We start from the raw sequence: 24300 nt of genomic DNA, 5'->3' as shown, positions 1-24300 counted from the left end.
GAATGGCATCAAATCGGTAATATTAAATCATGCTTCGACCCTACAGTCAAAAACACCAGATGCATTTCTCTGCAGCATCCAATAATGTTCGTTGGAATACCTTTTCCCCTCTTGACTTGCCCTCCTTCCCGCCCGAATCAAAATAGTATCAAAGTTCAAACAGAGCCCAGCGCGGGAGAAGAAAAGAGCAGGGAGAAAGAAAAAAAACCACCCGGCCCCGCGCCATTTTCATTGTGGGGTGAACTAGCGATCCCGAAGCCGATAGGATTGAGCACACGAGGTGCAGCCGAGGCTTGTGTTTACTGTGATTGATAGCGCTTGGCCACAGGACCCCTTCATGTCACTCAAACCTATTTCTGCCTCCCCCCTCCAACATCACCAAGTTGGTGTGGATTTTTTTTTAATCTAATGGGAAGTGTCATTCAAACTGATTATGATGCGGCTGTGGTGTGTCAGTAGTCTGAAGACACAGTTAATAAAAAAAAAACAGAAGACTCTCCTTACAGCAATGACAGTTAGGAGTATTTTGGCGGGAAAGAAAACTCTCCAACCGAAATGGATGTCTCATTTCATGCCAAAACCACGCATTGAAGTGACGATGGACATGTCTGTCGCTGAAACTGATATCTATCTCCTAAGAGTCTTTATTGTGTTTTTTTGGGCGTGTGTGTTTTTCATGTCCCGATCTGGTCACAATGACTCACAGGAGGCAGAAATCATTGAGGTTTTGTAGTCCACCAAGGATTATTATCACACTAGATTGACCAAACCAATGTTATCTCCACGCAGTCACAATCGTGAAGGCTTTGGATCTCTGCTAGTCGTTTTGTTCATAATTAGATCAACACATCATTTGAAGTCAATAAAATGGGAGAAACGGTACGAAAGATTTCTGTTCAGGACAGCCCTGTTGAGCTGCGTCCGAAACTTAGCCAGAGCTGTTAGGTCCAGCTAGGCCTTCGCCAGTTTGAAAGAACGCGGGCGCATGCCATGATAGACGTAGCCGTAGCTCTGCATGGAGGGCTGTTTCGGACACAACCTTTATGACTGCATGAAAATACTCTCACGATGCGTCAATGGGTGAAACAAATGCACCGACGTCACCGATCTTCTGACCAATCAACTGAGAGCGTGAACTTGGTTCCACGACTGGTTAAGATTTTGTGTTCACCTTGGGCGTACACGCGCAGGGATCAGCGTGACGCGATAGACTTGTCTGCTGCCCGCAGGTCACAGTTGCCATACATTACGCAAGAGAAGTTGTAAAAATTGTACCGGCGCTGGCAGCGGAGCGTGTCACGAACTCGCTCTGTAGTTGACATCACTCATTCGAAGACAAGTTGGGCTACATGACACACTCACTGCTACATTGCTGAACAATTCACCAATTAATTACTTCCACATCCATACTCTCTAAGTCAATCTCGTAGAATATCTCGGACAAGATGCAAAGTGGAAACGGTGGTGTTAACACAATCCCGAGCAAGGCTATGAACGGACAACTCTTCCCACCGTGCCCGCCGCCCGTAATGAACGGCGCTCCGCCACCGATGATAGACTGGCTGGCCCAGCCGGACGACGACACGGAGGGCCCCGTGGCAAAGCTGCCCAACACGGCAGGTGAATCTATGCCAGAATTCGGCGCTCGTATCATGGAGACTGTCAACGCTGGCTTTATAGCACTGTCTATCGCGGTGGGCAAAGAGACGGGACTGTTCTCGGTATTGGCAGGATTTGAAGGTCAGCCCAAGACATCGCAGGAAATTGCCGATGAGGCCGGCTTGAAAGAGAGGTAAGACGCAGTTTGAAGGTGCAGGAAGTTTAGGGGGTTTTGAAGCTTCATTTGTATAAATTGGGCTGTGTGTCGGAATACATCAGATCATGTGCAGGTTGCAGTGCCGCATAATGCGTGGTCTTTCCACCCTGAAGCAATGTGTGAAATCGCTTTACCTTATTATAGCTCATACGTTTTGATAACAGTTTTTGTTATGCCACTGACGCCTGGTGGGTCTCTGCACGCGTGATAGGGACCGATTACACTCAATGCAAGAAAATAGATACACACATGTGTGATTTTACATAACTTCATGAAGCAGAAGAGAAGATACGAAACTTAATCAAGCTTACATGAAATCTACAAGCAGCTCAGCTCTTAGACAAAATTAACTAAGATTCATCGCTTTTTCGATATATAGTTTTTTCCATTCATTTCATCCAGAGTTATAGAAAACAGGTGTACAGAGACAAGGCGAAACAGATCGACGGTTGAAAATTGCAATAAAAGTATTTTTTTAATATAATGCCTCGTGTGTAAACATATATAGAGTGTTCTCTCACAACTACATTTTAATGACTTGTCCACGGCTACAGGAGTAAATTTGTAAAGTAATAGGTTCGAAGAAGTGACGTGAGAAAGATCATCTGTTAGTTCCTTTAAACCTTTCGACAACTCGTAATTATAAAGTAATAATTGTCCCCAGCCCGTATTAACTACATAACTCTCGCCATTCCACTGAGGGAACCATTTTTCTCAGCCGGAACATGTTGATACCAGTCCCTCAAAAACACTCTCCCCTGAACCCATATTGCACACACACATTGCCCATGACGAAGTGTGTGTTCAATTCTATCAGGGAAACATCATGTCAGGGTTTCTCTCGATGTAACAGTGCGGGGGCTATATAGGCGACAGGACACACTCACACTTTTAAGGGGAAAGCAGGATCTCGATTATTAGCTTTGAAGAGCGGGAAAAAATAGAAATGCTAAATTGTGGAATTATTTGCGGGCAGTAATTGTGCTGAGGCGCTCCTCCCACGCACGAGCACCCACCAAATGGCAATGTGGCACTTTTTAATTAAACTTCACGCCGAGAGAAAATTTTTCCCCCAAAGAAGTCATTCAGACAATCACGAAGTCATTTAGCCTGGGTTCCAAAAGAGGAGAACGGTTTTATTTTCTTGAGGTGCGTGTTGTTGATCGACGGCATGTGGAGGTATCTCTTAACTTCTGGAGCCCGAGCTAGGGGCATAATTGGAAAACATGTTTTGCTGGAGTACGGCAGTTATTCCCAAAACGGCGCCTTACCTAAAGTCGAACACAGTGACTGTTTTATTGACACGAGCCTGGACTGAACAGGAGGTATACTTGAATCTACACTGCAGTTTTTTTAGTGTAAAGTTGCGGTTCACGCCCACTTTCTGACGCAGTTTCTCTCCAAGGGCAGGGTCTCGTAAGTTGGGGACCTCCCGCATTCGCCACTGCACAGTAGTTGACCGCAACACTCCACCGTAGCCAAAGTCAGCAACCGATAGTCAGCTTATATGAGCCGATTTTGTCAGTTTTTTAGAGGGCTTTTCCTTTCCCTGTTTCTAAGGATTTTGTATATAGGATACTGCGATGTTCTTTGTGCAACAGAGATGTTGTGCAAAATGTTATTAAAAGTGCCACCTGCAACATTTGGCGAGCGAGTCTTGATGTATTGTTAACTTACATCATCAGTGGAACATCCATTTGACCCCCGGTAAGGAAGTTGTGGTCAAGCAGTGATGTATAATTTTCGATAGTGTGTCATGGTAAACGGTAGGCTCACTGATCCCTCATATTTGCCCAAATCCTCTGCTTCTATTTCATGTTAATAACACGAATTAACTCTCTGTTCGGATTTGCATCAGTGCTGCGTGATATTAAAATGTTAATGTTTTCTTCTCTTTTTTTGCCAATTTGAAATATGTGTCTCGGTTTAGCTCACTTTGGCATTTTCAAAGAAAAATATTCTGTTATGCAGACGCATAATAACATTATTATCCAATCCGGAAATTAAATAAGCTTGATTGAAAAGTCGACCATGTTTCACAAACTGTTTGACTGAATCCTTCTTAGGGTTACCTGGGGATCCAGCGGTTTCATTAACCTGGATCGTGCATGCGACGGTGTTTTTCAGGCTCGATTTGCTACTGCAACATGCCGACCGCGGTGGGGGTCCATAGACAACAAACAGGTACTTTTTTCATTGTCAAGGTACCCAGAGCCATCGATCACGCCCGTACGCTGTCACCGGTATTATTGTCCTCTCGTAGCGATATCTGCACCCGGGATTGAGGCGTCGTTATCAGGCGGACGACGCAGGGTCAACAACGTGCGAATTCTCGTTCTGACAATCACGATTACAAATTGATCCGGCCCAGAAATACGATCGACTTCGATATCCGCGCGGGGGTGTACTATGAACGAAGAGGCACAAGAGAGAATAAAAGCAGCTTGACAGGTGCCACAGTGGTACCTGGTTAGGATAATTTTAGCAATGCCACTGGGGTGTGTCGTCATTACTGGGAGATGTGGAAGACTCGAGTTGCGCAAAAGGCCAAGACTGGAGATAACATCGAAGCAGTTTGATTTGGTAATTGTCGATGGGAACTTCATGCAACCGCATATCATGTCAGCTAATGCAAGATTATTACGAAATTAAGTTTTGACAGATCAGCTGTGAATAGAGCCGGAGACGTTAAAAGGCGACGTTTTTCAAGCTTTGCCTGTGCCCGCCGAGAATTGTTGACTATGGCAACATGTTGGCAAGTTGCAGGCGAACGGTTGACGGCAAGTCCTGCACTCTAACCGGTTGTAGCAACTCGTGGGTCATGCTTGCATGCCATATACTTCTGTTTCAATAAACAGAACGTGAAATAGCCCATATTTTGCTCGTCTCACGCTCATCTTCGTTTTTTACAGACGCCTTCAGATTCAACACTTCTTTACAAAGATGGTGTGTCATGGTTCATTGATTTTCTACGTATATTGCAGACAGTGCAGTAATCTTGAATGACATATTTGCACTTGACACAATTTGGTGTCGGTAAATGCCATCATGTAAACTTTGGTCTATAGGCCTTTATGAAAACATACCGTACTTGTGCTTGTCTATGTCTTTATCAACGATATGAGTAAAATTGAACTCAGGCTACTGGTCGTGGCAGAGACGAAATGAAAAACAGTCAAGAGTTAATGATGAGAAGTACTTGTACTAATGTTATACCCTTCTGGCTATGTTTTTAAAGGGTGATATGAACCATGTCTTCCAATGACGCTCTGTCAGGTTCTTTTGTCTGTAAAGAAAACCTGGCCCTTTTATGGAACAAAAATTATTTCAAACGTGGTACATGTGTAAGCAGTTGGGGTTTGAAATACGGGGGATTTGGATGCTCGAGCCTCGCCGACTGAAACAGACTGGAGACGGCGTGTTCAGAGGCTCGCACGCGCTAGCAATCCCCGTCTGTTCGGTATGCCGTGTAGCAAGGCTGGTGTACTGTCGCTGATGTGTCTCCAATGTACGGACTCGACAAAATACTTGTCGTCAGTCTAAAAGGCAATGCTGAAACCTATCTTTGATTCCGAATTATGAGTGTCCCCATAAATGTAGTCATTACAGCGTCAAGGCAGAACCGACTTTTCGGGTTGACAACAGTATTTTCAAGGAGATCCCAAAATTTGGGAATTTTACAATCACTAACCTTTATGGCCTTTTTGAGGGGTGAAACTGCATTATTTTGGGGACTTTTGTGACACGCATTTGGAAGGAAATCAAGAAGTCCCCGAAACCCATCTCCTTCATAATTTTTTTAAATTATAAAGAAGTCTATTTTTAGGAGAGGCACGGCCCTCGTCGAGTTGGACGAACGGAACCCAGTTTCCTATCCATGTACAAAGATCTAACAGACTCGTAGCGTCCTATGACAAGGTTGTCTCGGGGACCAGTCAGACAACAAAGACCCCTCGTTACAAACTGATTTCCGCCGAGCAAATTGTACGGCCGATTGTAGCGGACTCACCGCCGTCGCATGGCCGACCAAGCGTAAAGCTGTCAACAAAATATTATTTCTTTTTTCAATGTCATTTGCCTGTGGGCGCATGACTCTAGCGCCGGCAAAACACATCCTGCCCAAATTCGGCGAGAGAAACATTCGTGATGTATGTGTTGTTGCATAGCTCACTTTGCGTACGTGTCAGTCAAATAATCCCCTTTGTTGGCTACAGGCTTCATACACGGCGCCTACATTTCTTTTTGAATCTTGCTGCATAATAATCCGCCAGGTGAGCTACTTCACGTATGCATCATCGCAGTATAGGCGCGCCGTAATGTCCTTTGTTACCAGCAGTAGTTTCAACCAAGATCTCCCCGAGCCGGTCCAGTCCCCAGCACAGTTTACTCCCTATAATTTCTCGGCAACTGACTGTCGACACCATCCTATTCCTCTTCAAAATCGATCAATTTCTAAGCTTACTTTTGCCTCACGTGCACCGCACAAAAGAGTCACTTACTTCGTCGTTTTTTAGACCTCGCTTAGATACTGTCAGACATTACCCATGGAAAACAGGTACTGTTATGCACAAGGGGCGCTCTTTCGTTGGTCCCCAGCTGGTCCCGTGTCAATAAATCGTGAAAACCGCCACGGACATGGTAGTATTTTGTGCTCCTCGTTACTGATAATCATGGCAATATATACAGAAATCAGTAGTTTTCAAGCTTAAACATTCTACAGTGTAAAATCGAGAGAAGATACCGGCAATTCAAGGGGAAAACGGCAGTTCCATATCGTCCATTTAACTGACACTGATAAAATGGAATGGAAGAGTTGGAAAGTAATGACGGTAGGGGATATACAGCGGCTTTTGGAGTGGGTGCAACCATTGTCCTAATACCGCGATTGAACTCGTAGACGAGGTCAGTCAAAAACAAACAACAACAACAAAAAAGACAAGAAATGTATACCCCAAAATATTCGCAAGCTCACATTTTCGCCGATCAAATATCTAAACGGATCAATGGATGGGTCCTACGGGGGTAAAGGCCATGCTTTTTATACAATTACTGAGGCCCTAGGCACGGTGTGTGCATTGCAGCGGCTTGCTATACAGACGCCCCCAGGGCCGAAGCCTCACAAGTGCTGGGGATTTTCTCCACCCTGCGATTCGCTCGGCAAACACAGGCCGGCCTGGACATTAAAACAAACCAAACAGGGTGGATTTTCTCCCCGTCTCTCTCCCCATTTTCTTTTCTGTCGGGCGGAATAAGAGAAAGTCGGACGTGTTCGCGGACTCAAGGCGGCATTGTTTAAATGGAGAATGGAACCAAGACTCCTCGCCCATCGGGTGTGTTATGGATACCCCAATAATGCCTCTACCGCAAACACCACACATTTTGGGTCAATGGATATTCGATGTGGAGGGCAATTACCCCCCCCCTCGACCCTGCACCCTAAATATCTTCACTTTATATGGTGTCCAGTGCATTTGCCATCCAAACTATGGATGCATGGACTCAAATAAGGAACTCAGACACACTGTTTTCTGGTGCAGTTCGGTTGTCCAACAGTATCTGAACGGAATGAAATAAGTTTAGCTGTGTTTTAATGATCGTATACATGTAAACTTAAATCGGAGGCAACAGAATAATTATTCTTTGTTTTATTAAATTTTTTTGCGATTAAGAGCCAAGAGAAAGTCATCGGACTAGGTCGACGCGCCTCCCCGTCAAGTCCATAGACGATTTACATCAATTCTGGTATATATAAACTCTTATTTATTTTGGTGATTTTCAAATGGTTTGAATTGACAGACCATGTCCTTCAAAACAGTTGGTTCGGGTTTGCTGAAAAATGAAATTAGTATCTTTGAAAGTTTCATACCAACAAGAGCACGCATGTTGAATCTGAATTGAGAAGCCCAATCTAAATGGGAAAACCATAACCGACCCTTGCTAACCTTAGCACACCAAGAGGAGGGGTTCCGCCCCTTAGAGATCGCGGATGTTCAGTGATATATTTTTCAGTCTTTAGCATATCCTCAAGTCTTTAACCTGACCAAGCAGGGGATCTTGCTAATTATGGTCCTTATGCATTATGGTGCGCAAGTGTGCGATGTTTATTGTTAAACCGACAAATGGAAAGAGTGAATTTCGTCGACTTCCGTGTTGGTTTATGAGACATTACCCAAGAACCTTGCGTCCAGTGTGAGTAAAATTGATGTTAAAAGTGTGCACGCGATCAGAAAAATATATGAAGACTCGGTACAACCGGAAAATGGTGCGTTGCTTCCCCCACGCTCTGACAGATATGTGTTATTTTACTGCCTGGTGTAATTTTGGAAAGTAATAAAAACCATATACTGGTAAGACTTCAAATTTCAAAACCCAATGGAATTTGGACGTAAGGGGGGCGGGGAAATAATTCGGACTCGGTGTGCGGGGTTGAATGGCTGAATCTTGGCGGAGACGAAACGAGTGTATCACAGGTTGAATACACTCCACTGCGAATCATTTTGAGGGAAAAAACCTTGAGGTTTGTTCGTGCCGACAGTATACATTTCGGTCAGTTTATTCATGTCTCTTACAAAAGAAACTTGAATTGACTGGAATTCTCCCCCAACCACAAGAGGAGTCTGTAGAAACCAAAAATTGTCACAGTGAATATCGTGGTCAGCTGAGTCTATAGAAAAGAAATTTAACCGTCAATATGTGCATTAAACAGTGAGTCAATAAACTGACCCCGTTTTCTACTTGAAAGCTTGATGAATATATGTAACCTCTCCTTCTTTGTCGTCACTGAACGGAAACTATACCAAATCGCCATAGCTATCGAAAGTTAAGTTATCGAGGCTCAAAGCGTATCGTGTATTCTTATGCTCTGTGAAAAGTATGCAAAAAGTATACATCAACACCATCAAACTGGCCACTTCACCAATGTGTATTTTTTCCTGTGGTTATTGTTAATGTTACTTTACGTGTCTGTTGTGGTTATATCCCTTCAAGCGCTGCTAGTGAACGATCGATCTGTTCTCGGCAAAAAGTTCCCGTCTTTGCCGAGCTCATCCTTTACGCGCTCATCGTCCCATCAGCCTTATCCTACCTAGAAGGTGTCTGGTGTCACAGTGTAAGAACACTTCAATCGGACAATGCCGGATTACGAGACGGTTCCCCTGAAGGATCCAAATCGGCTTGGTCGCAATCCGACTTAGCCCCAACCGGAATCCATTATTATTTGGTAGAGGTCTCGTTTCCTTAAACCCCGCCGTCTTCGGTACAAAACACAGCGCTGGGGTATAATACCGGTGCCCAGTTGTGCCCTTTGCCCACGATGAAAGGGGATTGCTAGTGGTTAAAGATCCGGATAAAGAACCCGTCTTTTTGTTCTTGAGGCTATTTATTTTAGTCCTGCCAAAATGATCGAAGATTGACAGCGGTATACTTTCTCATAGTTCGGGAAGGGAACATAGGAGCATTGTTGCAAAATGTCAGATGAATATCTACTTGTAATAAAGGTATTCGTCGATGCATTTAGGCAAAGGATAAGACCTGCAAGGAAACTATCCACAGCCCATGATATTCCTAAGAAAAATCTGGAGAAGTTGTAAAATTCAGGATACATTTTTCTCTTAAATGTCCACCCTTTGGTAGAGATACCTGACCATTTCAATAACAGTGAACTTTCAATAAAGAGGCAACTTTGACAAAGGAACAAAATGAGGCTCAGTTCAATACCACGTAAACTTTGAAAAGAAGCTGTATATTGCTCGCCCATATAATTACGTTCAAAGTACCAAATCCAGGGGGAAGCCCTTAGAGGTAAACCGACTCAAGGAGCGTCGGTGCATCCTCTCCGCTACCGAGCCACGAGACAATGCCCCGGCGTTGAGCCAAGGTGATAGGCCGGCTGTCATGCATACACTTTGTGACTAGAACGCAACCATCAGTGCACGGCTCTAAAATTGGATTCTTGTGTGTGTGGGGGGGGGGTGGGAGCAGTTAAGTGATTGAGTCCCTTTTAAGATCAAGAAAAGGGTTGAGGAAAGTGTTTCCCGGCTGTGGGGACGCGACTACAATGGACTCAATACCTTGTGGACTGTACTTGGCTGCCATGCCTTAACGTACCGTTAATGAATTAACAAGAGCATTAGTATAGTTCAGTGCACATGCAAAGCAGGCAGGAAAAGTAAATCTTCAATTATTATTATTATTATTTTGAAATGTGAATATATAAAATATATTTACATATTATATACATATAATATTACATATTATACTGGTAAACTTAGTACCTATATCCCAACGTAATAGGTCATCTCGAAATCAACTTCCAAATTAGGAAACATCTTATAGTATCCGTACACTGATAACGAAAGGTGTGAACGCTCTATAGAGAAACAGTACGAACAGACACATTAATGCACCCACACTCGTCAAATGGTCATCTAATTGTTACACACGCGAAAAACAATTTATGACCGATACACCTGCGCTAGAAATATCAAACTTTCACTGGCGGAACAAGAAGAATTGAACAAAAGTAGATAGATACTTCTGTCCTCTCGGCTTACTTTCGCCAGTTCTAGCGTGGATGCTTTAAATGAAGCTATGGGCCCTTGCCTGAAAGAATTTCCGCGCACCCTCCATCTTCTGGAAGATGTATGACGTTTCCAGTCTGTGCGGGGGGATACATCAGACCGTGTGCGAACCAGGCCGTCGCTGACAGGGGCGAGGAATGAACGGAAAAGAGTGAAGAGGGTGGAAGAGTGATAGAGTCGATCAGGCACGTTGAGCCTCAGAATGCGCGCCTATGCCTCGCCCGCATGAGCAGCGGCTGGGCACAATTTCAAGTTCGCGTCGCAACACACATTTTGTGATTACATTTTGATCCCGGTTCATGTGCACATGTTTTTTTTTAGAATGACCCTTGCGTCAGTCCTGTTTGTTGGAGTGGGTAGCGGGAAGCAGGTTGACAAAGAATACACATGAACCTCTCACTCAGTCTAGCAGTAACGCGGGAATTAAGGCGGTCTTTCGCACCTGTTTACTGAGGGGCGATTATATTCCCGCTCTTTTCTCGTGTTATTCTTTCCCCCACATCCATTCGCGAATGATTTCTGCGTATATAAACGCTACTTACGGGATTATGTTCGTTTTTTTGCTGGTTGAGCAAAGCAGTAGGCCTAAATGTGTGGCTGAAGAATGACAGTCAGTCGCAGATAAGGAGCGATTATCTACAGTGTCAAAATGAGTCCGTCTGATTATGGCCCAGCATTATAAGAAGTGGATTCCTTCAGATTTCGAGCGATTAAAGCAAAAACAAAACAAAAAAAAAACCAAACCAGTTGAAGTGCCTGAATATCCCCCCAGCTTGGAATTTCTCTGAAAATCCCCCAAAATTCGAAATCTGCTTTCTCATTCCACCATTGACCTCACAGACAGGCCCAAGTATGATAATAAAAATCTTTATCTTCTAGTTTTTTATTTATTGTAAGAATTCGCTGCAGGATCACTGGATCAAAAGCTTCAACCGGAGTTCAATTTTGGAACGACATTTGTGGTCGCACGCACGACTTAATTCATTGCCTCATTCGGAAGATGTCTCAGCTAGCAGCCGACACGCTGTCCCCTTTCAGATCTTTAGTTCCGGAAATGACGAAAGCTGTTGAACGATCAAAATAATTGGTGATTAGTTTTCACCCGTTTTTGTCCGCGTCTTAAATGACGCGGGTACAGGTCACATAAAACTGAATAGTGACAACGACATCATCGATTATTTCCTTGGTTTCGAGACTGGTTTGTTGTTTGTTTTTGACTCAATTTGTTTACTTTTATTATGTTCTGCGTCTTTTAAATGACATGGAAGCTTCGTTCTAATTTCGAAAAAAAAAACTGTGGTTCATTTAATTCATTGGTAGCCCGATAAGCAATTATCAAATTGGACAAGGTTTTGCTTTTTCTTTGGCATTCACCCCTTGGAAAAGACTGTATATGTTAGGACCAATTTATAATCCCTTAAATGGCTATTTGAGGGACATAAATACCTGTGACGTTATATAGGTCCTGCCTATCACGTCTTCAGTGGAATTCGCCAACAGCAGTCGCACTAAACAGCGCACTGACTCATGGTGTCTTCATGAAGTTACACTAGTCTTGCACTGGCACTGGATACGGTACGAAATTGTACAGGCTGAGCCTGAAGTAGCAGTACAAACCAAGGGTTTAACAAATGACCCGCGTGTCCACACCACACCGAGAGCAAAATAATGGCTACGTCTTCCAAGTTAACACGCCACAGGAGTTCCAAGACGGCAGATGGGTGTCTGGGTGTGCTTGGCTAACGAGCCCCCGCGCCCCTGACAAGTTTCCCCACCGGCATTTTTTATTGATTAATTCGAAGAAAAAATCTCTGCGCCTTGAGGGGGCAATGGAATCAAATTTACCACATTACGCAATGTTACACCGGTTATATCCGGTATAGGCCTAAGTATCCAGCGGTCGACCGCTGTCGGTCTGACAATTAAAAAAATATGTAAAGAAAAATTCTTTCAAAAAAAAAAACTCAAATTGCCCAAAGCGCTACCGCTATGCCCTCGCTTTTCACACCCCGGCGTTTAATATCGGGCGCATTTTTCCTCTTTTCATATTCGAGAGGATTGGGAGGATGTGTTTTAAGCCAATTAAAATGGCCTTGAACTTGTCATCAACAGCCCCTGGCCTGCCGTAATCAGCTTAGACCGAATACTTTGTGTCGGGAGAATATAGTATGGCTATGGTTGGAAGTGGTGGCGGGGGCTTGTGAATAGCATTTCCCCCCGCGCGCTGGCTGTGTGCCCCGCTAGTGAATGCTTACTATTGCCGGGGGACATTCTCTCATTAATATATCGCCCGCCAATTGGCACGGCTGTTAAGACCCCCATCAATCTCGCGCTCAACATCCGCACTCGATCTCCCCAAACTGCTAAGCCTCATGATGGTATTATTTCCAACTTCGACAAAAGGGGTTTGCGGAATTTTTTTCTCTTTCCTTTCCTTTTCTTTTCTTTTCCACCGCACTCCCTTCGAAAGAAAGGAGGCAAAATAACAACAATGAAAAACCCGAGTGTCGGGAAAGCGGCTTTTGAGGAGCGATTTCTAGCAAAAAAAAAAAAAGAGAGAGAGAGAGAGAGAGTGGAGAATTTTCTTAAGCCTAGCCGAGGGGGATTGAAGTATGAACAGGACAATTCTCGCCAGCCAGACCTCAGATCAAAATTCTGATGGCCTTGGCTTTGGTTGGAAGAAACTGGGCCACGCCGTCAGGGGTTTAAAAGGGGGAAAACAAACAGCAACATAGAGACGAATTTGTCCCGAGTCATGGAGAGACTGGTGACAACTGATGGGAGAGCAAGCCAATACGTCCAGTGGGCCAATTCATTTTCCTCGGGTAATTTTTCTCAAGAAAGTAATAAGTTATGAATATCCTTCTGACCAACAAAGTTGCTATTCGAGACTACTAAAGTGTGATGTTTCATGTTGCCCCCGCTTACGGTGACTGTGAATTTTATTTGAGAAATCCACATAATCCAAATGAACTACTCCACGGAAGCATGCACAGTGGCCCCTATCCCAACCTGTATTCGTTTCTGGCCTTCTGTTATCCCGCCCGTCTAAGAAAATGCTCCTGGGACTGTGCCATGCCTTTGTAAAAGTAGTCAATGTTCACCTGTTAAGTTAGCTCCTGTGTTTGGCCAGCCACGCGTCTTGCTTTATTTTAATGGTAGCAGGGCGATGGAGGAGTCTCTCTTTAGGAATTGCATATAGGCAGAGCTGCTTTGGGCTCTTTTTGTGATGACTTTGACTCGGGGTCGTGGGCATTTATCTTCCTTTAAAGGAGCATCGCGCTGGAATCGCGCACGCGAAAGAAATGAAAAAAAGAGAGATGCAAGGGGATGGAAATTACCAATATGCTTGAAAAACCTACAAGTTGACCCTCCTGCTGTTAACTGTTTATTTTGTTTTAGCTGATGAGTGCTATTCACCCGTGGAATTCCCCCGGGGAAAATTGTCCCCCCCCGAAAACCTCTGGCGACGCCCATGCTCCCTTGTTCAGTGTATGACACCATGAGGGAGTGGTGCCAATCGAACTGACAAATTGACTTGTGTTTAGAGAATCCCCTGGATTTCCAAAGACGTGACGACTCACGAACTCGTTTTGAGCAAGATAGCTCGAAGAAAATGTCTACGTTTTTGAAGAAAAACTAACAGTTAAGCAGCAACTGGGCCCTATTTCCCCACAGTGTAGCAGCCAGCGTCCACAACTATATAGTTTCGTCTTCTAAGAAGAAAATGTCTAATTTTTTTTTTTAAGAAAAACTAACAGTTAAGCATGAACTGAGCCCCATTTCCCCACAGTGTAGCAGCCAGCGTCCACAACTATGTAGTTTCGTCTTCTAAGAAGAAAATGTTATTTTTTTTTGAAGAAAAACTAACAGTTAAGCATGAACTGAGCCCCATTTCCCCACAGTGTAGCAGCCAGCGTGTACAACTATATAGTTTCGTCTTCTAAGAAGAAAATGTCTAATTTTTTTTTTGAAGAAAAACTAACAGTTAAGCATCAACTGGGCCCTATTTCCCCACAGTGTAGCAGCCAGCGTCCACAACTATATAGTTTCGTCTTCTAAGAAGAAAATGTCTAATTTTTTTTTGAAGAAAAACTAACAGTTAAGCAGCAACTGGGCCCTATTTCCCCACAATGTAGCAGCCAGCGTCCACAACTATATAGTTTCGTCTTCTAAGAAGAAAATGTCTAATATTTTTTTTAAGAAAAACTAACAGTTAAGCATGAACTGAGCCCCATTTTCCCACCGTGTAGCAGCCAGCGTCCACAACTATATAGCTTCGTCTTCTTTGTTGTAGTTTATTTCCTGAATATATTGTCACGCTATTTCTTTTGTCCTAATTCACTTGTTTCCGAGTCGAGTCAGGCTGACATTTCATAACTGCCGGTGTAAACAACTACAAACTGATGTTGAAATGCCACACTCCACTGCTAAATTGGCCCATTTTATCCCCACTCTATTATGACATCTTTAGACTCAAGGCCGCCCATATTGCCCTCGTCATGGGCATGCGCACAGAATGTTTGTTATAAAATTTTGCCGTAAAAGGCATGCAACTGGGCTTTTGTCCCTAAATTGTCGGTCCGTTCAACTTGGGTGGACTCCTTCCGGTAAACAGGTAGCAACCGTATCGCCCTTCAATAACCCCCCCCCCCGAAAAAAAGAGCAGATCTCCATTTTTGTTTGTTGTCGACGCTATGTGTCAACCCGACTAAACCCTCCCTGGCTGTTTGCCACCAGCTTTGCCACTGAGGGCTATTCTGTGTTCAGTAGTTCGGAGTTGAATGATACATCACCCGGCACTGCCGATAATAGGCCGATACGTGGCTGTCTAAAACCCTTACTGACTCCAGAATGCTTGATTAGCTCGGATCAACATTGTGTTTCGCCTCCAACTTCTTGAATTTTTTTTTCACGGGCAGCTTGTTATTTTTGTTCGGGCTGACGAGCAGGTGCACGCTTCTACGCCTTTATGCTACTTAAGAACACGGTTGACTTATTTGATTCGGTCAAGTTTATGCGCTATACACGGGCTGGTTTAGTGGTCGACAATAAATTCCTTTTTCATCAAGCCAATAATCGTCTTAATGATGTGTTGTTTCTGTCAATATGAAATTTTTAACTTTGCACACAGTTTATGGATGTGGGTGTGTGAATGCTTTTGACCCCACTCTGGGGGTGTGTTTCAACCAGAATTGATTGGGGGGCGCAGCACTCCCGTTTCTTGGAGTTGGAGCTTTGGAAAAGGGTATTTACTTGAGAATATTGTGCCTACACGAAGTCATTCTCGGCGTTTACGCAGGCAACATTTATAAAGGCTGGTGAATTTGGCCTGCTTTTGACAGCATTAGGCATGAGGAATACAGAATGGCAAACGGTATTGTGTTGTGTTTATTTTTAATTAGAAATGATTTTATGCATACTTAAAAGAAGCTATCATGCCATAGAAATTTCTAATGGCTAAATCAAACTCGCTAATCAAGGTAGTGCAACCGGTTGATCTGTTGTGTCATTTGACAAACCGAAAATTAAAAAAAATGGAAATACAACCTTTTACCTCTTATAAGAAAATTGATATCGGTTGCTCTATTTTGGAAGTTATTGTTGTGGTCACATAAGAAAGGTCATCTTAAGTAACTTTTTCAACGTTTTCATCGAGCTGAGATTTCTGCATATGCGCACGTTGCTTACCATTGTTGTAGCCAGGGAAGTAGCTGTGAAAAAATCGAGGGGTATTCTTGGCAACAAAGGGTTGCTCATGTGAAAACCTGTCCCCCCCCAAAAAAGTGGAAATCAATCACCTTGTGTTTGCCGACGAGTAGAGTTCGTCCGGCGGTCGTATTTTCACCCGGGCGTCTTCCATCGATCCGGTAATCACCGTCCAAAAACTAAGTGTTATGCCACGCTGCAAAGTAAATTTATACTGGGCATTTTTGCCGAATATAAGCGACCGATTGAGCAGAACAAAATGAATTTACTCGGTAAAATGATTCTCCGGTACTGCAAGGTGTAACCGATCTCCGTGGCCAGGACTGAGAATGCTAAACCAAAGATCCCCCGTCAACACATGTGCTGGGAATAGTAAAGAGTTTTTTTTCCTTTTTGATTCTAAAAATGTCTCTCTTATTATGGTTATCAAATTACTTGTAAACTAAGGCTGAATGAGGTTAACCGAGCGAAATGGTAGTGTTTTCACGCTGTATGGTCGGTCGTAGTTTCACTCGATAGCCATCTGAAGGTGGTCTGTCTTTTACCAATTATTTCCCTCAATTAGATTGGGCAATGAGGAAGCATGAGCCCTTATGGACCACATAGCAGGAACGGGCGTGACCGCCTATACAACTGTGTGGAATTTTACTTACTTTTTCCTTATTTTTCTAGTTTCATCTAGTTCCCCACCCCCCCAAAAAAAAATTCTTGTTGAAGAATAAACAAAACAGACAAAACTGAGGCGTCAGCTCAGTTTTGTCTTCGGTGTCCCCGACTTGGAAGATTTTGGCTCTGTTTGGATGAGTCCACGTCTTGCTTTAGGAATATCGAACTGGTATTTAGCCCCTTCTAGTTTGACAGGTTTGTATATGTACAACCTTAAAAGGGAATCTAGGTCTAGGCAGCCAAATAGGAGTACGTATTTTGTTTTTACTTGTTGGGTTATCCACCGTATACGAAGCTGTATTAGGGATATGGTAAAAATCCCTCTCGCTGCTGTTAAAATTCATTCTTATGGACTTTAACTCGTATATATGAGTTACAAGTTGTACATACGAATCCAAGTCGTACGTACAGGTTGGCAAAAAGGCAGCAGGACAAATCTATTTACCACGCACAGCTTTATATCTTAGTCTCGCACTCAAGCTCTTCTCCCATCCTGTAATAAATAAAACATGCCGAAACTCACTCTCAAAAGCCTCCTTGAAGTCCATGTGATAAGGAATAAAAGGACGATCGACAAAGTTTCAGCCTGCGTGATCGCTCCACGTCAGCTCTTCGGTACCAACAGAGTGTCTACTCGATTTAACAGAATTACCAGGCAACCGAAAAACCAATTAAGGGCTTATTTCAATGTTTAACTGCTTCAATTCCAGGCTGCAATTCCAACAGCTAAGGAGCGCGCCCCTCTCGGACCAACGGGCAAATTTGATAAAGTGAGAGCTGTTGACATTTTGGATCTCCTCTTTTTGGCTTTTCTTGTAGGTACGTGCGGGAATGGCTCGGGGCCATGACGACCGGGCGCATCGTCAACATGGATGCCAGCGGGAAGCGGTTCTTCCTGCCACCCCATCGAGCCATCTTCCTGACTACCCCGGGGCTGGGCTACGAGCTGACTATCCTCGCGGCCGCTCTGCCCATGCAAGGCAAGGTTTTCAACTACATCATCGACAGCTTTAAGCGAGATGGCCCGAGAGGTTAGTATTGCATGGTTTTCATTAACGTGTACAAATGCAAGTGCAAAGTTTGTGAGCTCAGTTAACTAGGCCTACCCTCCCAGCGGTGATGATGAGGGTAGCCAGACCGACCCTTAAACGATCAGTGCCATGTTTTATACATTCATTCCTAGACTGGCTCCCTGCCGTGTGAATAATATCACAGCAGACACCGGTATTCGGGGTTCACCAAAAATGCCTTATATGACGTATCTGCCCCCTTCTAAGTTTGGATGCAGCGCGTGGACGTCTATTACTTGTTTCTAAATAGTCAGCAAAATTAAAGTTGAACAAACGTAGAGCTCGTTTTGCAACAGATACCAAAGAAAAATTGAACTTTTTTTCGACTTTTGATGCTTGTTTGGGAAGCTGCAAAAGAGACAATTAACGCGCACCCGATATTTGCGGATATTAAAGACACTATCCGAAAATCAACGAAATGGATTCCGAAATTTAATAGTTTCGGAAATTTTCGGAAACGGGACGAATTTGGGCACGTTATACCGTGGCGGCAACCGAATCTAAATATCTCTCAAATATTCATTATGACATAGAAAAACCGCATACTCTGGCATACTCTACACCGTGCATATATATACTTACTAGTGGATTTTTCGGGTTTTTTTAGAGTCTTTCTCAGCGACGTTTGCGCCCTTTTTAGTGGTTTCTTTCAATAGTAAAAAAAAATGACTGTAGTGCAGAGAGAGAATAAACTCTTTTTAAAGGGTCATATGACAGACAACTTCGAGTGTTTCCAGGGTGCAAAGTCACACAGTCACATTCATTCCAAGCGAAAAATACTGCTTCACAAATTTATGTGCTTAGGCAGAAACTATAGGTTGGAACCGAGTACAAACAATACACATCTACTAAGGATCCATATGGGCGCCTAACGCACGGCACAAACGGGTTTTATAGTTGCCCCATCTTCTGTATTAAAGTCCTTGCCGTTTGTGATTCAAAAATTCGAAAAGCTGATTTGCTGGGGAAACATAACCTGATCATGTTAATTGTGTGTTGCCAGGTATTTCCTATGAGCATTTTGGTGACTTTCATCGATTTATGAACGCCTGTTCGTTGATCTGGTGGGATCGTCATCTCGTCTCCACATTCATTCCATCGATACCTGGACTCAAAGACATGTTAGGTAAGTCGGTGTATTTTTCCCAACGATACAAACAGGCCAGAATGCCCATTCCTATGTGGTAACATTGTGCGGGTCGTTTTGTAAACTCTAAATCTTTACGTTAATTATTGGCAACTTTACACACTTGCGAAACCTGCGAAGTTTGAGTTGATGCTGACCTTTGCCTCTCTCTAGCCATATGCACAAACCAAGGTCGCATATCAGAAAAATGCGTCAATAGGCCTGATGTGCTTGACAATGTCGTTCTGTTGCTCATCACTGTTAAAAATAAGTTTGAGCCAACGAAAAGCGAAGTGTGAGCAAATTTTTATTTGGAATTGGCCTAGTGTCAGAGCCGTTTCTCTGCCTAAAAGTGCTATGTTATCATTTTTCTCCTATTTCGTTCATCAGAGACGGGTATTTCAGTACTTGACTTGGGCTGCGGTGAGGGCGGAGCCAGCTTGATCCTGGGCAAGGCTTTCCCGCAGAGCTCGATCGTGGGGGTGGATCTCTGCAGCCACGCCGTGGCGGAGGCCAAGAAAGCTGCGACCGCCCAACAGCTGACCGGCAACGTCCACTTCGTGGAGATGGACGCCCACGATATCCCAGACGACTGGGAGGGCCGCTTCCACTACGTCCTGGCCTGGGACTCCATCCACGACATGGCCCGACCGGAGAAGATCCTGGAGCGGGTGCGCAAGGTCCTGGCCCCCGGCGGCCGCATGTCCGTGCTGGAGGTCAACGCTAGGTCGGCAATCGCCGACAACATGAACATGCCTTTCGCCTCCACCTTCTACACCAACAGCATGTTCCACTGCATGACGGTGCAGCTGCACGCCGGTGGGGAAGGGCTTGGAAACATGTGGGGCCGCGAGAGGGCGGAGGAAACTCTACGGAGCGGAGGCTTCAAGGTGGAGACCTTCCCCTCACCCTTCGAGGGCTCTTTCAACTGCCACTTCCTATGTAAACTGGAGAACGAATAAACAGAGCCTGCGCCTGACCGATTTATATTAAAAGTGGGAGTATGCAATACACATGTGATACATCGGCTGATTATGTAGTATGTTTCTTGAAATTCAATAATTTACAACCACCGAAGAACCTATTATGATGAATATCTTCTACAGTACATTGTACATATATTGCGATGAAGGATGTTGTGGATGAGTTACCTGTCGTTCTTCATTTCAAGAATGAGTCCAATATGCCTACTTATAACCGCAAGTCTTGGGCAAGTTTTAATTAGGATAAAGATTTCACTCTTTGCGTACAAATGAATTTTGGGCTTTTGGACCACACAGCATGTCTCGTGGTCATTTATTATGCTCCAACTGGGGAACCACCACCAACTTAAGTACAAATTCTGTTGCCCGAAGTGAAATTTGTCAAATCTTACTGCTTGAAATTTGGCATCACTTCGTGTCTTTTCTATCGCTATACTTGCAGCAGATGTTCATTTCATACCTCTTAAAATGTTGGTAGAAAAGCCAGCTCTACGATTGGTGTCAATCACAGACATAAACCACAGACGGACAACTCCTTTTCAAAACAACAGAGGGGTACCGTAGCCGAGACAGCACCCGACTAAATCCAAAAGCGTGGGCAAATTCACCCATCAATAAAGGGAATTTAAACACAGGTAAAGAATTCCAGTCATAAAATGCTATGAAGCCATATTCCGATTGTGAAAACAATCCTCTGTTTACTTAATCAGGCCCATGAAGATTCGAAACATTGTGGTTGCAACATTTGAAAATAAGACAGAGCAGTACAGAGTAAAAAAAAAAAGGGAGCGTCTTTTCAGAGCACATGTAAACAAATACATGAATCTAAGTGCGTCACGCGCAATTCGCACTGAGCACTCTGCCATTTATTTCGCCCACGGTTATACGCGCAAGATTGGTGGTCTATTTGTTTATATGTCTGTGGTGTCAATTCGGGCGATTCACAATAGTGCGCCACCAAGAGTTTGCATCGCGTTGGCCAATTACAACGTGCAAAATCTGTCGACTCTTTTCAAACGCGCATTTGGTCGACAGTGGCGCACTGTTGTGAAACGGCCGTATTGGATGGTTTTATTATTGATTTGCGGGTCTTATCGCAATATTATGGAAAACAAAGTTAGGACAATCTTTGCTGGGCTGATGGAGATGGCAGTGCACAAATGAATCAAACTGCGTCAAAAGAATATGATATGAAAAGTGCTCTCTAAAAAGTATTCATCTGTGGCTGTCAGTTTTTAATGCGGTGTTGTCTCATCCAGGTTTTTTTAGACTTAGACGACCAGATAGATGGTTTATTTCTTGCTCTTTTTCGTGTACCGTTAACGTTGTTTATTTATTTCTGGTGTAATGGGATTAGAGTATACTGTATCATATACATTTGTCATTGTGATTTAGCCTAAATGGTTCAAGAGCTATAACTATCTACAGCAAAACAAAGGATAAGGTGAGGACTGGAAGCTCAATCCACGCCAGCGAGCCCCGGTAAGATTCGAACCTGAGACACTGAATGGAATGTCAATAGAAGCCACATCACAGTACACAGACGGAGTGACTAGGAATAGGATTGGCCAACTGGTCATACAATGGGCCCGAAACGGGTACCAATCCAATACTCTCCGGTAAGAGGCTTCTTTCTGTTAGTATCTGTTCAGTTCTGTATAGGCGGGCCTAGTTTCTGTTAAAAAAAGTTGGCTCAAATGATTGTTGCCGCCCATACTTTCAAACGAGGCCACTTGGAAACTAGTTGCACGATCGACTTAGACTGCATCTAAATATCAAGGTTGGGACTTGGACAAAGTCGACGACCAAAATTAGAAGCCATTACTACGGGGGCCATCCTGTTCGCACGCAGGCGATGCGGGTGTGCAATTCCTCCTTGACCAATTGGCAGTAGTCAATTGCAGAAGTGCATGCGCACGCTCACCCAGAGAAAATTCGATGTAAATGGCCCCTCGGAATGGCGTGTCGTCGGATTTGACTATACTAGTAACACGTGCATCTATATTGAGCTAGAGGTTTTTCACATGACGTAACATGACTGGCAAAGGCATTTCAGGAAGCACACCATGTCAGTAGTGGCGCGAGCAATTTCGAATCTTGGCATTTCTATTGGCAATTTCATGTACGCTATCTCAGTAAATTGAATGCTGACCGTTAAAAATCTCGAGACTGAAATCTATAGACTAGTGACTGTAGCCACTTCGCATAGACGCACGTGTTACGTCTGGCCACTAGACCAAGCTAGTAGATGATATGTCGCACTAATTAACTTGTGATGCTTGCCAGGGAACCGTGAGAAATGACGGCATACGCCGTCTCTGATGACCCGAACGGTTCGGGTCTTTGAGTACCGCAACAACAGCAAACTCTCTTTTGTTGATTTTGGACTTTTTACAATCCTAGAGTAGCAATACAAGTTTGATTGAAAGCAAAAATGTACTAGTTTTAGTGAGGTAACACATTTCCTCCAAAATCAAACACAAGGTTCCATAATGTACGGGGTACACGACTGGTTTTGAATAATGACCTTATAAAGTTAGCTAGTGTTTTATTTCACCGTTACAAATTCATTTATTTCATGCATGAATTAACTCTTTATGCTTCTGGAATGTTACACTAACTGGTAATAAAAATGTTGGACTTTTTCTCTTCTCTGCCAAAAAAAAACTTGACGTCTCCATGATAATAATAACATACAGGTTTGTGGTTTGTATAAAGATCTATAAGCACAGTTTGTTAAATTTATACATGTGGATTTAATTTTCTCCTGTAATTTCAGTTGTTTTGAACGAGGCTGGATCATTGTACATAGTGGAAGGACCATTTTTTTTTCTTCTAATAATAATTATTATTCCACAATGTGAATAGAAAGTTTTTGTAAAATTTTCTTTTGGAAAGTATTAGTGACTTTTTATTTAATAAAATGTCTGAAAACCAAATGCAAGGCTACTGTTTCATTATTACATTTTTAACGAGATAAATTTAAATTACTGTTTATTGAACTTTCCCTATTCATTTCAAACAATTAATGATTTGAAACACTTCTTTATAGTTTCTTACAAATGTTTTCTGATGCTTGTTAAGGACAAACTTAACAAGAAGACAACAGACACAATGAAACCATAACATCCCGAGTACAAGCTGACAATAATTGGAAGGAATCACGTGAATATGATTTGATGGTATAATGGAAGTGTGGAAAAATAGTGCACAAGGGAACAGTCCGTTAATTCAAGCCCCATTGAAAAGAGTGTAAAACCAGCACCGTTCAGGGCCCAATAACATGCACGCCAACATCCCTGAGATTTCTGAAACACAAATGAAATTCTTGTCTGGTCAATAATCTTTCAATTTCTTTTCAATTTTTTGTGGGTTAAGTGTGTATTTGCCTGCAACTGGGGACCCCCTATTGTTCCTCTTTTGTTTGTACTTTTTTAGAAGACCACCCATATGTTTTGCACACAGTTATCAATCGGGGACCCTCTGTCAATCGGGGACCTTATTGTCCTCTATTGTTCAGGGTCCCCAATTGAATGCAGAAACAAACCCACGAACACAATGAACGCCTGGCAATGTCGGAGAGACATTGATACCGCCCTCACTCCACTGCAACTTTCTCAAATGCCCGCACAGCTCACATCGGATACCTAGCAATGCAGAGAAGCCATACCGTTATGTTGGCATACTGCCCTCACTTCAGCCTTTCTTTCCGATTGGGTTTAGCGGACGACCGAAGTTTCTGAGGCCTCTAAAAAAAAAACAAAAAAATGTGTTGTTTGGTCCTTCGGACTTCATTTGCCTTTCATATTTTAGTGTAGATTAATCAATTAACTTTTAATTATCCGCCAAAAACAAATTCCCCGCCCCCCCCCCGAAAAAAGTCAGGGTGCCCAAGTCTTCTCAGCTGCCATTTTTCAAATGACATTCCTCAACTTTCGGCGGCTCTTCTGACAATTTTGATAACACTTTTGTCCGCTTTGCCGCCAGATGGGAGCCCCTGAATCTATAGGGATGATCCTAAGCCATACTTACACAATTCCACAAGTTCTTGGTCCACACAAACTTCTCTTTTGAAAGAAACTGAAGCTGCTGGGGTGCCTTTTAAGCGAATTTCAAGGGCATTTTCCTTGAATTGGGACAGTGCACACTTACGCACGGACGCAATGAATGCCAAGCAATGTCGGAGAAACACCGTTAAGTTGGCATACCGCCCTCCAGCTATCTTCAACGCGCGCACAGACACAGGACAAACTGTTGAGACACTTGGCAATAGCCAGATGCTCTCCAGCCTCCACCTCCACTCCCCCGCTCAATCATGATGATGTCACGACCAGCATGAGCGCAGATCCCG

The 24300-nt window shown here is 43.5% G+C and overlaps 1 protein-coding gene across 1 annotated transcript; it reads left to right on the top strand.

The window, feature by feature from the left end:
* Positions 1-1191: 1191 nt before the first annotated feature.
* LOC110987100 (uncharacterized) lies at positions 1192-22888 on the top strand. Its single transcript, XM_022249538.2, has 4 exons — positions 1192-1792; positions 17590-17801; positions 18844-18966; positions 19357-22888. The coding sequence occupies exons 1-4, from the start codon at positions 1446-1448 to the stop codon at positions 19926-19928; spliced, it is 1254 nt and encodes a 417-aa protein (XP_022105230.2). The 5' UTR covers positions 1192-1445; the 3' UTR covers positions 19929-22888.
* Positions 22889-24300: the final 1412 nt, after the last annotated feature.

Source organism: Acanthaster planci, linkage group LG05 (genome assembly GCF_054643075.1).
Source record: "Acanthaster planci isolate LZ-2023a linkage group LG05, COTS_SCS, whole genome shotgun sequence".
Lineage (NCBI taxonomy): Eukaryota > Metazoa > Echinodermata > Asteroidea > Valvatida > Acanthasteridae > Acanthaster > Acanthaster planci.
This window is presented reverse-complemented; position numbering and strand designations above follow the sequence as displayed.

Excerpts from the sequence above, each read along its gene's own strand:
- LOC110987100 (XM_022249538.2), top strand. The coding sequence starts at position 1,446 with ATGCAAAGTGGAAACGGTGGTGTTAACACAATCCCGAGCAAGGCTATG. Across the intron at positions 1,793-17,589 it reads GAGGCCGGCTTGAAAGAGAG|GTACGTGCGGGAATGGCTCG; the intron begins GTAAGACGCAGT and ends CTTTTCTTGTAG. Across the intron at positions 17,802-18,843 it reads TAAGCGAGATGGCCCGAGAG|GTATTTCCTATGAGCATTTT; the intron begins GTTAGTATTGCA and ends GTGTGTTGCCAG.